Source organism: Spermophilus citellus (assembly GCF_964194105.1).
Source record: "Spermophilus citellus genome assembly, chromosome: 7".
In the NCBI taxonomy this organism is placed as follows: Eukaryota; Metazoa; Chordata; class Mammalia; order Rodentia; family Sciuridae; genus Spermophilus; species Spermophilus citellus.
In genome coordinates this window covers 105,771,487-105,784,807 of record NC_138188.1, presented here as the reverse complement: position 1 = coordinate 105,784,807, position 13,321 = coordinate 105,771,487, and the positions used below count along the sequence as shown (strand labels likewise).

Sequence of the window (13,321 nt, the reverse complement as noted above, 5' to 3'; positions counted from 1 at the left end):
GCATAGGCTGTCCTTTCATAGGGGACAGCACTTGAAATTGCATGGGTATGGGTGGGGCATTGTAAGTGACAGAAAGGCAGCAAGGAATCATGACAGGAAGTGTCTAGTTTCAAGGATCAAGAGTCAGTATAACTGAAATTATTCAGTCATTCTTTAAACAGTGACAACCAAGTTTACAGTGGATTCATTAGCATTTGACAAGCAACAAGTTACTTTCTTTTCTTTTTCTTTTCTTTAAGGTATACCTCTTCAACATTTATTTAACCTCCTAAAAGTTGTTTGTAAGCCAGGTGGCAGGGAACTTGAGAGGAACTCTGAGTTACATTGAGTAGACACCTGCCATTTGTTTTTTAGAAATTTTGGGGCATCAGGAGTGATATTCATGGAGAGGTTATACCAGATATTAACTCAGGTCTCTTCCCCTATTGTTCTGGTATAATTATTTTTAGCAGCCATAATTGCCCAGCCAAGAAGCTCCTGGCAGCCATCATTTCCTGAAAGTTTTAAGGTATCACCAAGAGATCCAAGATCTGCACTTTCTCTAGCAGCTAATGTAGCCATGTAGCCTCAGCAGCCCATAAAAAGCACTGATTCTTATCAGCTGGAGCCAAACTCAATTAAGGAGGAGCAGGCCAGTGGTATGGGGGATGTGCTTCCGTCCCACAGCACAAAGAATGATGCTCTACCTACATCTATAAGATTAAGGGTATTTTGAGGAATAGCTAGGTACAGCGTTGCACCTTGAGAGGCTAAAGCAGGGGGATTGCAAGTTTGGGGCCACTCTGGTCAATTTAGCAAAATCCTTGTCTCAAAATAAAAAGTCTGGAATGTAGCCTAATGGTGGATTGCCACCGAGTTCAATCCTCAGAACTGTTAAAAAAAAAAAAAAAGAAGCAAAAGAAAAAGTACTTTGAGGAATAAATCCTTTAGAGAGGAGTTTAGAATAGCTAGAACACTGATGGCATATTTTTCTAAGATAAAATAATTTTGAGTTACTGAATATATTCTAAATACTATACAGATTTGGGGCCTAGTTGAGTACTGAAGATTTCTAAACTGAAACAAGCCTGACTTTTAACACTTAGTCTAAAGGAAATGTGTGGCCACTACAGAATCTAGAGCCGTGGATCATTGTGGTTGTTATTCTTAGGATGCAGCCTAATAGTTGATGTTCTGGGTCATGTCTCAGTCCAAATTTCCATTCTGACAGCAAATATGAATACTGATCTGTGGACCCTCAGGTCAAGCAGAAAACCATGTTGGTGCATCTGATAGAGCACCTGTTGTATTTTATAGGCTGAGCGTCAAGCCATCAACACTACAGTCCAAGGATCAGCGGCTGATATAGTCAAAATAGCCACAGTTAACATTCAGAAGCAACTAGAGACCCTCCACTCAACCTTCAAGTCCCATGGCCATCGGGAGGGTAAGCTCCAAATCAATAGAACAGGTTTGTCCCTTGATGGAGGCCCTGCTATAACATGGTGAAAACAATATTATCAGAAAAAAGGGAAGTTTTTTATATTTTATTTCTCAGCAGTTCTCAATGTTTTCATACTCTTTGAAATTATTAAGGATCCCAAATAATTTTTCTTAATGTGGGTTATATGTATTGTATTTACCATATTAAAAATCAAAGCAGGGAATGTTATTTTTCTCTTTCCACATTTTTTATTGGTGCATTATAGCTGTACATAATGATGGGATTTGTTGTGACATATTTATACATGCATACCATATAACAATATAATTTAGCCAGTATCACTCCCCAACACTTTCCTCCTCCTTCCCCTCCTCCCACCTCTTAGTCCCTTTCCTCTACAGAGCTCCCTTTGCTTTTCATGAGATCCCACTGTACCCCACCTCCTTTCTTTTCCTTTTTCCTCTGAGTTTGGCTTATTTTGCTTAACATAATGGTCTCCAGTGATAGGTCACCTAGATATGTCATTGAAGATGAGTTATGGTGTCATATGCGGTTAAAGATAGTCAAGGTTGGGACCATCAAAAGGAGGCTATCCCAGGGCACAATGACATGCTATTCATTTTTCCTGATTTTTCCTGAGATAGGATTGTTACCAAAGAGAAAACTGCAAGGGATGTTCTGCCAGAACAGAGGCGGCTTCTTCATCCTTCAACTTCATGATGAACTGTTATATGAAGTGGCAGAAGAGGATGTTGTTCAGGTATTTTTGCAGAGTGTGGTTCACTCCATAGGGAGCTAAACCTCTTGGGTGAGGCCACTCGCTTTTTCCTGTGCATGAGGTTTTGGGGGCCCTTCACGGGCTGCAGGGTGACTAGATGCTTGTTGAGTCCTTACAGCTACAGAAGAGCTAAGAGTGCTCAGTTTCATACTTAATCTTAAAAGTAAAGAAATCCCTGATGCTGGGATAATTTTGTTAGGATAAGCTAACAATTTGGAGTCTTGCCCTGAGGGTTTCCAAGCTCTGAATGTTCTAGCTAAAGCTGTCAGGCCTCCTGCCCATCAGTGAAGGGCCTTTTGAGATTCCTGGCTCTTTTCTGATTGTGTTTTAAGCACCTTTGGTTTATCACCGTGTCAGTGGCTGGGTTGGGAAACAGCCTTTGACCTGACAGAGTTTGTTAACCTCAAAAAATTGTTTTCTTTTGTAGGTAGCTCAGATTGTCAAGAAGGAAATGGAGAGTGCCATAAAGCTTTCTGTGAAATTGAAAGTGAAAGTGAAAATAGGTGCTAGCTGGGGAGAGCTGAAGGACTTTGATATATAACCCTGCAGTTGACTAAGCCCCAGGGAAGCCTGGTGCAGATATTGTCACCTGGGAAGAACAAAGACGGTCCTTTCACCTACTTCATGAACACAAATTCTCAGGTCTTGATAGATTTAAGATAATTCTGTAGTGAGGGTCTTTCTCTACAACAGTAAAAAAGATGTTGAGGGTAGGGAGGGGGTAATATACCAAGTTCAGTGATTATATTCACTCTGAAAGAATATTTTGGATTAGCCTTTCATAATTTAAATTGGGGCTTTAAAAAGGTTCAGAACGTATGCTTGAAATATGCACTTAGCACTTAAGCTCCTTATCTACCTGACTGACTAGGAAAGCTGAGCCACAGCCTTAGAGGCATCCTCAGGGGTCCTGGAATCAGGCTCCCCTGGTACAGACCCATCAGGGACCAGTCGGACGAGGATGGGGTTCCATGTACACCACCAGGGTTCAGCACTGTTTGTGATGTTTTCCCTCCAATATTAATTTAAAAGACTAATGAAATAGTATTTTAAATTAGCATGGTAATAAATTATGGATTCCATAAAGTAGGAAGACTTGGAATAGTTGGAACCTAAGAATGAATTTTTATGAAATGTTTATTCTTCTCTAGTTGATAGAAGGAAAACATTTCCAATACTTATATATGTATTATAAAATGAGCTGTACCTCTTCACAGGCACATCCTGTTCTGTAAGATTAGATTTATTGCAGCTGAGCATAGCACTGCCCCTGTGACATGGGGAGAATATGCCTGCCGCAAAGACTGAACTTTGTAATCCCAATCAGAAGTACAGAACTGATCTGGTTTTTTTTTCTGTTGACATAAAATGAATTTATGAGAAACTTCTTAAGAGTGGTTTCTTTTATTAAAAATTTTATTTGGTGTAAGAGTATCAGAAACCTGTGTCCCTTATTTACTCTTTGTGTAGCTTGTTCAACAGTGAGCATACAACAAGCATTTATTATATTCTTAATCAATTATTAGAAGAGTTCTTTTATGTTGATGAATCAGTGTAAAGAAAAAAGTTGCTTCATAGGTAAAGTGTAACACACAACCAGGATTTGGGTATTAGAGTACAAGGGACTCTGTTCTTTTTTTTAAGTGATGGGAGTGGGCAAGAGATGGCAGAGGTCTGAGGGAAGACTTTGTTAGTTCTTAAGGGGTTTTTCCCCCTCTCCGTATTCCCCTGTACCCCATTTCTCAAAGAGAAAAGCTATTAGCCTCGTTAGTATTCTGGTGAGCTTAAGATCCAGTGCAAAAGAAAACTATCAGTGTTCTTCAGATATGAGGGTAAGCTGTACCTCATTTTTTTCAGCACTGGCCCTGCATGTACTGTAACACGTGAATTTTCTTGTCCTTTTTGACCTATTAACTAAACTTAAAATAGGCAGTCCTGGCTTTACGTGGTTCAGATATGAACAAATTCCAGTTATTACAGATTACTGAAGTGACATAAATCTCCCTATAACACAACTCAAGTTTCAGTTCTTAGAATATATTAACTGTAATTCCATGTGGTTCAGACTTTGCTGGTGGCTCTTCAGCCCACAAATCTCTATGTAAATAATGTACATTAGGCAGAATAAGCTCATCCTGCCCCCAAATATCCACAGCCTAGTCTCTGAAACCTGGGAAAAGGGACTATGCTGAGTTGAAGACCTTGAGATGAGAAGATGGGATTATCTGGGTGATTCCAGTATAAGCACAAGAGCCCTTACAAGAGGGAAGCAGATGGTCAGAGAGAGATTTGAAGATGCTGTACTTCTGGCTTTAAGATGGAAGAACAGACCATGAGCCAAGGAATGAAAGAGGCCTTGAAAAGCTGGAAAAGACCCGGAAATGGATTCTCCCCAGAACTTCCAAAAAGGAGGTATCCCTGCTAACACCTTGACATTAAGCCAGTTAGGGTCATTATATTTCTGAACTTCAGAACTTAAGACAATTATTTATGTTATTTTGAGCCAGTAAGTTTGTGATAATTCATTTTAATAGCAATTAGAAACTAACACATACATCATGAGGAATTAACAATCACATCCCTTCTTTCTGCATCAGTGATCTGGTAGTATCTAATAACTGAAACTTGAATTGTGTTATGGGGAGATTTAGTCACTTTAGTAATCTACAATAACTGGAATTTGTTCATATCTGAATCACATAAATCACATCTGTTCACTTTATGCACAGAGAGCAGAATACACAGTTATGCTGACTCCTGTCTCCCAGGCATGAAACCACGTGGCATTTAAACAAACTGGATATGGAAATTGGCTAATAAAGATGAAAGTCTTCCAGAGAAATGAAAGAGACAATGGGAGAGAACTTCAAATTGAACATAAATAGAATTATGCTCAGCTAGAGGAACTAGTTGTGAGAAGGCCGACACTGCTGTTTTTAGGAACCTCTAAATGTACAACCTGAAAGACTGAGTGAAGGTGAAATTATCAGCATAGATGAGGAAAATGGTTGTGAACTAAAGGACAAAGATGTCTCAGCAGAAGTGATGCCAGCAAAAGCTATATATTAATCTATAAACCACTGTAGTTCCAAAATCTAAAATAGGATTTTTTAAAAAGGTATACTAAAACTCACCTAGAAAAAATATGCCAATATCAATCAAACTTGAAAAAGAATAAAGATTTGAATCAGATATTAGGAGATATTATAAAGTTGTTATAATTTAAATTTGATAAGGGCATAAAAATAGACACATTGGTCACTAGAACAGACTAAAGAATTTAGAAAACAGCTGGGCACAGTGGCGCATGCCTGTAATCCCAGGGGCTCAGGAGGCTGAGACAGGAGGATTATGAATTCAAAGCCAGCCTCAGCAACAGTGAGGCACTAAGCAACTTAGTGAGACCCTGTCTCTAAATAAAATACAAAATAGGGCTGGGCATGTAGCTCAGTGGTTAAGTGGCTCTGAATTCAATCCCGGGTACCTACCTTCCCCCACAAAAATTTAGAAAACAGATTACACATATGAGAAATGATTAAAATGCCATTTCAAATTAGTGTTGGAAAGACATTAAGTATAATGTTTTATATTTCTAAAACTATCGATCCATATTTCAAATTCGCTGAAAAAGAAGGCATGAAAGCAAGTGCATCCACAATAGATACACATACACACAACCACCACCACTACCTGAGAATAAACTAAGGAGGTGTCTATTAAGGTCATTTGCTCATTTTTATAATGAAAATTTACAACATTGAAAGTAAATAAGTTATCAGAATACATTAAGACTTTACAGAAGAAACAGCCTTCTTTTAAACAAAGCTCAAAAGTCAGAAACTTTACATTAAAAAGAAAAATTCTCAGTATGAAAAAGTGACATTGTCAATAGTTAAGTCATAAAAGACACTGAAGAGTGTAACCTTAGGATCAGGATGTGATAGGTAATCCGAGGACAAAAGACACACCACGTGTCCCTCAGCACCTAAGGTGCTCAAGGCTCAGAACAGCCAGCAACTGCTTGTTACAGAGGAAAAAAGGGAAGATACAATAAATAGAAGAAATAAATAGTCTAAAACATACAAGAGATCAATGAAACCAAGGGTTGGTTATTTGAAAAGACAGACTTGACAAACCTGTGGCTAGATTAACCAAGACAACAACAAAGGTGAGGGGCAGGGGAAGAGAGAAGACTGAAATAAGTGAAATATAAAATATGAAAAGGAGCTTTCACAACAGAAATACAATTATTAGGGATATTTTGAAAAACTATATGCTAAAAATTGGAAAATCTAGAAGAAATGGACAAATTTCTGAACACACATGACTAATCAAAATTGAACCAAGAGGAAATAAAAACATCTGAATAGACCAATAGCAAGTAATGAGTTGAGTCAGTTAATAAAAAGTCTCCCAGCAAGGGAAAGCCCAGGACCAGATAGCTGCACTGCTGAATTTCACCACAATTTAGCACAAATGCCTCTCAAACTTTAATAGAACTGAAAGAGAGGGAACCCTTCCAAACTCATTCTATGAGGCCAGCATTTCATTGTAATGAAATACCTTCTCACCTCAGTCAACATGGTGATGATTACCAAAAAAAATAGAAGGTAAAGAAAAATCCCCAAATAACAATGCTGGCCTTGTCACCCAAACCTGACAAGGACACAACAAAAAGGAAAAGTATAGACTAGTATTCTTGATGAACATAGATGCAAAATTCTCACAAAGTACTAGCAAATCAAATTGAACAGCACATCAACAAGATCCTATTCCATGGTCAGGTTGGTTTCATTCCATGATGCAAGGATGGTTCAACATACAAATCATTAACTGTAAGACATCACATAAAGAGAATGAAGGACAAAACATGATCATCTCAGTAGATTCAGAAAAAACATTTGATAGAATTCAACATCCCTTTAAGAGTATAGCCTTGGACAAACTTAAGTATGGAAGGATCATGACTCAGTATAACAAAGGCTATCCACAAAGACTCACACTGAATGGGGGAAAACCACACACATTTCCCCCAAGGGTGTCCACTTTCACTGTTCTTGTTCAATATTGCGGGGTTTCTGTTCTCGTGACTAAAAGGCTCAGGGGTCACTCCAGTTGAACTGGGCTAACTGGTCTGTGCAAAATAACCACACAAGAGACACAAATACCTTTTTCTTTGGGGTCGCTGTGACGGCTCCTCTGCCCTTAAGGGTCGGCAGGAAGAGAGAGAGTGAGAGTACACGCTGACCCTTTTATTGAGGAGAAGCTATTCAAATGAAGCAAGGGCTCAGATTTCAGGGGGCTGAGTCTATCTTCATGATGTCCACTGTCAGCAGGTTGACTGACACCTGGGTAGGCCACCAAGGGCACAGTAAGAGAAGGGGACACACACGAGGCACTTCCATGGAAGATTCTATCCTAAACAGGGAAGGGGTTATATTACAAAGGAACAGGTGAGCATAGCTTCACCCGTGGGGCTGTAGGAAGACACACCCATGCACGAGACACCGACCCTCAAACCCAAGAAGGGTGGGGAAAGCTCTGCCACATTTCTGTGACTGAGTGCCTCAGCACCCAGCTGGGGACTGTGACTCGGTCATGTGTAAGGTTGGTCTCCTACACAATATAGCACCAGAAGTTTCAGTCAGAATAGTCAGACAAGAGAAAGAAAGACAAATAAGGAGGAAGTAAAATAATCCATTTGCAGATGATATGATTCTATACATAGAAAAACTTAAAAGACTCCACCAAAAAATGATTAGACTATTAGAAATACAGTAAGGCAGCAGGATACAAAACCAACATGAAAAGTCAGATTTTCTATACACTAATAATGAATTTGAAGTGGCACCCCCTTTCTCCATAGAAAAGTCCTCTTCACCATGGCTGATTTTAGGACTGTCGGCAAAAGAGTCTCTGCAAAAGAGTTCAATGTAGATAAACTTCCTATTTTCGTGTTGCACTGTTTTACTTGGCCAAGAAGATACCAGCACTCCAGGCGCTGGACACCCCCTTACTAGTTTTTCACAAACATATCCAGTATAGTAGTTTGTGGAAATGTGCAAACAAGGCCTCTGACCTTGAGTTGGGCTTCACAGAGATGTCTATATTTTTAAGATAAGTTACAAGTGGGCTCCATGGTAACAGCTGGCAGGGGGAGGAAAGAAAGGGGAGAAGAAGCTCTCCCCTTCTCAGGTGTTGTCCTTGAAGGGTTAATTTGCCCAGAACAGTGAAAGAAAAAGCTGCTTTTATGTGAACTTCTGAGCCTCTCCCCTTACATGCTGGGTATAAAACTCTGAAACTCCCTGATTTCAGAGAATTCAGGGGATTACTTGATTACAACAAAAGCTGTGCCCTCTGAACTTGGCTGCAGCCAAATAAAACTGTTTCCTGCTGTCTTCGGTGCCTTATCTCGTTTTTCCCTGCAACAAATTCGCTGAGAAAGAAGGCATGAAAGCAAGCACATTCCCAATAGATACACATACACAACAACCACCACTACCTGAGAATAAACTAAGGAAGTGTCTATTAAGGTCATTTGCTCACTTTTTTTTTATTGGTTGTTCACAACATTACAAAGCTCTTGACATATCATATTTCATACATTAGATTGAAGTGGGTTATGAACCCCCAATTTTACCACAAATGCAGATTGCAGAATCACGTCGGTTACACATCCACAATTTTACATAATGCCCTATTAGTAATTGTTGTATTCTGCTACCTTTCCTATCCCCTACTATCCCCCCTCCCCTCCCCTCCCATCTTCTCTCTCTACCCCATCTACTGTAATTCATTTCTCTCCTTGTTTATTTTCCCATTCCCCTCACAACCTCTTATATGTAATTTTGTACAGCAATGAGGGTCTCCCTTCATTTCCATGCAATTTCCCTTTTCTCTCCCTTTCCCTCCCATCTCATGTCTCCGTTTAATGTTAATCTTTTCTTCCTGCTCTTCCTCCCTGCTCTGTTCATAGTTGCTCTCATTATATCAAAGAAGACATTTGGTATTTGTTTGTTAGGGATTGGCTAGCTTCACTAAGCATAATCTGCTCTAGTGCCATCCATTTCCCTGCAAATTCTATGATTTTGTCATTTTTTAGTGTTGCATAATACTCCATTGTGTATAAATGCCACATTTTTTTATCCATTCATCTATTGAAGGGCATCTGGGTTGGTTCCACAGTCTAGCTATTGTGAATTGTGCTGCTATGAACATCGATGTGGCAGTATCCCTGTATCATTTGCTCACTTTTATAATGAAAATTTACAACAAAAACTACAAAGCACTGAAGAAAGTAATTGAAGAAGACACTGAAAGGTCAAAAGACCTCCCTCCATGGATTGGAATGATTAATATTGTTAAAATGTCCATGCTACTCAAAGCATTCTATAGCAAAGAAATAAATCATACCCATGAGAATATAAATTACATTCTTCACAGAACTAGAAATACCCTAAAGTTAATATGGAAGCACAAAAGACTCCCAATAGCCAAAGCAATCCTGAGCAAAACAACCAAAGTTGGAGATCTCACAAAGCCTGATTTACTGCAGAGCTAAGTATCCCCAACAGCCTGGAACTGGTATAAGAACAGACTAATGGAAGGACCCAGATATCACCTAGTCAGAATCCTGCATGTCTGAGAGTGTGAGAGGACCCCTATACAGCTGCTTTCTGCAGAAATCACCAGCACTGTGACCCCGCAAGGCCCGAGCCTCAGCGTTCCAGCAGAACTCTGGACTCCTGGCTCCAGACACCCAAAGCCCAAAGTGCCAGCCAACGCAGGGCTAGGGAGGGCCTTAGCAGAGTCACCTATCAGCACCTCTGCAGAACTCCCAGACTTGGCTCCGCTCCCTGACAGGTCACTCAGCTGCTACCTACCCCCAGCACAACACCATCGCCTGGCTCCCCCCAGCTCACCAGACTCCCCGGCCTGGGGAGCAGACCGCCTCCATCGTGGCTCACCTTTCTCACCATATTTGGCAGGGCAGCTCACAGATTGGATCTTCAGCTGGCCTGGTACCAGGTTTCCACCTTCCCCTCTCCCCTGCGGCGGTTATCCAACACAGTAACAGTCCAACTCTAAACAACTCTCAGTTGGACAGGTGTGCAGTGCCACCAGGGCGCTGCCCACGGGACCCCGGTGTGAGAGTTTCCTCAGTTGGGAACTGCTAAGGGAGAGGGAGATGGGGCTTAAGTGTGGAGCCTAACAGAGAGACCTGGAGCTGGGAAATCTCCAAGCAAGAGAGGGAGATAGTACCTGGCGCTCAAGTCATACGATGATGAACGATTACAGAAAGAGACTCGTGAGGTGCAGTCTCCCTGCAGGGACTGGCGGGTAGCACTCCCTGCTTCCAAGGATCCTGCACTAGGACCAGCCTTCCCACCCTGGCTACCTACCTCCACCATCCTGAGGGCAGAGACACCAGCTTATAACAGATGACCCCACCTATTGGATGAGAAGAGAAGCAGGAAAGATACAATCTCTAAAGCTAGCTACAACCCTGGTTTCTACCTTCCAGTATTTTTTTCTTCTTCTCTTTTTCTTCTCTCCCTCTATCCGCCAGACCTCATATCCCTAACATATGTGAAACCAAGAACTTTGAATGAAATAGGATTCTGAGGACTGAGTCATCTGAATAATATAAGATAGAGGTGTTGTATATGCCCTATTTTTTCTTCTCTTTTATCTTTCTCCCTCCAAATTTTACTATTTTTACAACCTGTGTTTTTCTAAATACATACGTGTGTTTGTTTTATGTTCTCTACTGTCTTCTCACATATTTGTCTACCCCAAATTACTTCCTTTCTATTCTCTTGCTACTAACCCTCTTCATTAGATATCTCTTTCACACTTCCTAAGATATATTAACTCTATATCCTCACCTCCTACCTCCTCAGCATATCATCCTATGCTCTACCCCTAGCTCATGGTCCACCATCAGCACTGTAAACCCTTCTATAAAACTACTGGCTATATTATAGATAGTAAATGAATAGTAATTGAATCCAACATTTCTCTACATTGAGACTAAACTGTTAACATCTTAATAACAACAAATTGTTCTTAGGTGGTATATTGTTGATATTGGAATCTGTTAACATTGTCCTTCCCCACAAAGGAGAGGTCTTGGAACCCTACAAGAGTACTCAAACCTACAGGGTAAAAACAATAACACCCTAGACCCACAGAGCAGGAAAGGAAGACACACGAGCAACATGAAAAGACAAGGGAAGAAAGTGCCCCAAACAATTATTGGAATCATTGGCAGCCACAGCAGAAGAAATTACAGAGAAGGATTTCAGGATGTACATGGTTAAAATGTTCTGTGAACTCAAGGAAGATATAAGAGAGCAAATACAGGCAGTGAAAGATCACTTCGACAAGGATATACATAAACAAATACAGGAAGCAAAAGATCACCTCAACAGGGAGATAGAGGTTCTTAAAAAACAAATAAACAAAACAAACAGAAATTCTTGAAATTAAAGAAATAATAAACCACATTAAAAGCTCAAATGAGGGCTGGGGATGTGGCTCAAGCGGTAGCGCGCTCGCCTGGCATGCATGCAGCCCGGGTTCGAACCTTAGCACCACATACAAACGAAGATGTTGTATCCACTCAAAACTAAAGAATAAATATTTTAAAAATTTCTCTCTCTCTCTCTCTCTCTCTCTCTCTCTCTCTCTCTCTCTCTCTCTCTCCTCTCTACTCTCTCTTAAAAAAAAGCTCAAATGAAAGCATCATCAACAGAGTAGACCACTTGGAAGTTAGAACATAGACAATGAAGACAAAATACATAATCTTGAAAATAACATTGACCCCACAGTGAAAATGGTAAAAAAACCATGAGCAGAACACTTAAGAAATATGGGATAGCATAAAAAGACCAAATTTAAGAGTTATTGGGATAGAGGAAGGTATAGAGGTCCAAACCAAAGGAATAAACAATCTATTTAATGAAAGAATATCAGAAAATTTTACAAACATAAAGAATGAATTGGAAATCCAAATTCAAGAAGCCTACACGACTCTGAATGTACAAAATCACAGCAGATCCACACCAAGGCACATTATAGTAAAAATGCCCAACATACAGAAAAAGGAGAGAATTTTAAAAGCCACAAGAGAAAGGAATCAGATTATATACAGGGGAAAACCAATTAGGATAATGGCAGATTTTTCAACAGAGACCTTGAAAGCTAGAAGATCCTGGAACAACATATATCAAGCTCTGAGAGAAAATGGATGCCAATCAAAAATCTTGTATCCAGCAAAATGAAGATTTAGATTTGATGATGAAATAAAAACCTTCCATGATAAAGAACAGACTCGTGGAACAGAACAGGGAACCCAGGAATAAGCCTACGCATATACAACCAACTGATTCTTGACAAAGGCACCAATGACATACTAAGAAACAACAGCCTCTTACATGAGGTGGTGCCAGGAAAATCAAATATCTGTGTGCAGTGAAACTTGGCCCCTATTTCTCACCCTGTACAAGAAGATCAACTCAAAATGGATCAAAGACCCTAATGTAGGACTTGAAACCCTGAAACTATTTGAGAAACACTTAACACATTGGTACAGGCAATGCTTTTCCAGACAGGACTTCAAAAGCACAGGAAACAAAAGTAAAAAATTGGATACATGGGATCACATCAAACTAAAAGTATGCACAGCAAAGGGAATAATCAATAGAATGAATAGACAATGTACAGAATGGGAGAAAATCCTTCTAGTTATTCATCTGACAGGTTTAATATTGAGAATATATAAGGAAGTCAAAAAACTTAATAAAAAATAATTCAATTTTAAAATGGGCAAGTGATCTGAATAGACAATTCTCAAAAGAAGACACACAAATGACCTATCATATGAAAAAATGCTCAATATCATTAGCTAACCAAATTGAAATTATAATGAAATACCTTCTCACTTCAGTTAACATGGTGATGACCAAAAAAATAGAAGATAAAAAAAAAATCCCCAAATAACAAATTCTGGCAAGGAAATAGAGAACTTTTATGCACCATCAGCGGGGATGGAAAAACTACAAAGGTTCTTTAAAGTATATCTAGCATATTATCCAGGTATTCCACTCCTGAGTATA

At 39.7% G+C, this 13,321-nt stretch overlaps 1 protein-coding gene across 1 annotated transcript in view; it reads left to right on the top strand.

The window, feature by feature from the left end:
• POLQ (DNA polymerase theta) overlaps positions 1-3,306 on the top strand; it is a 124,606-nt gene extending 121,300 nt beyond the window's left edge. Inside the window, exons 28-30 of the mRNA XM_081301337.1 lie at positions 1,297-1,450; positions 2,068-2,183; positions 2,629-3,306. Of these exons, the coding sequence (XP_081157463.1) occupies positions 1,297-1,450; positions 2,068-2,183; positions 2,629-2,742 (384 nt within the window). The 3' untranslated portion in view covers positions 2,743-3,306. The remainder of the gene's footprint in view (positions 1-1,296; positions 1,451-2,067; positions 2,184-2,628) is intronic.
• Positions 3,307-13,321: the final 10,015 nt, after the last annotated feature.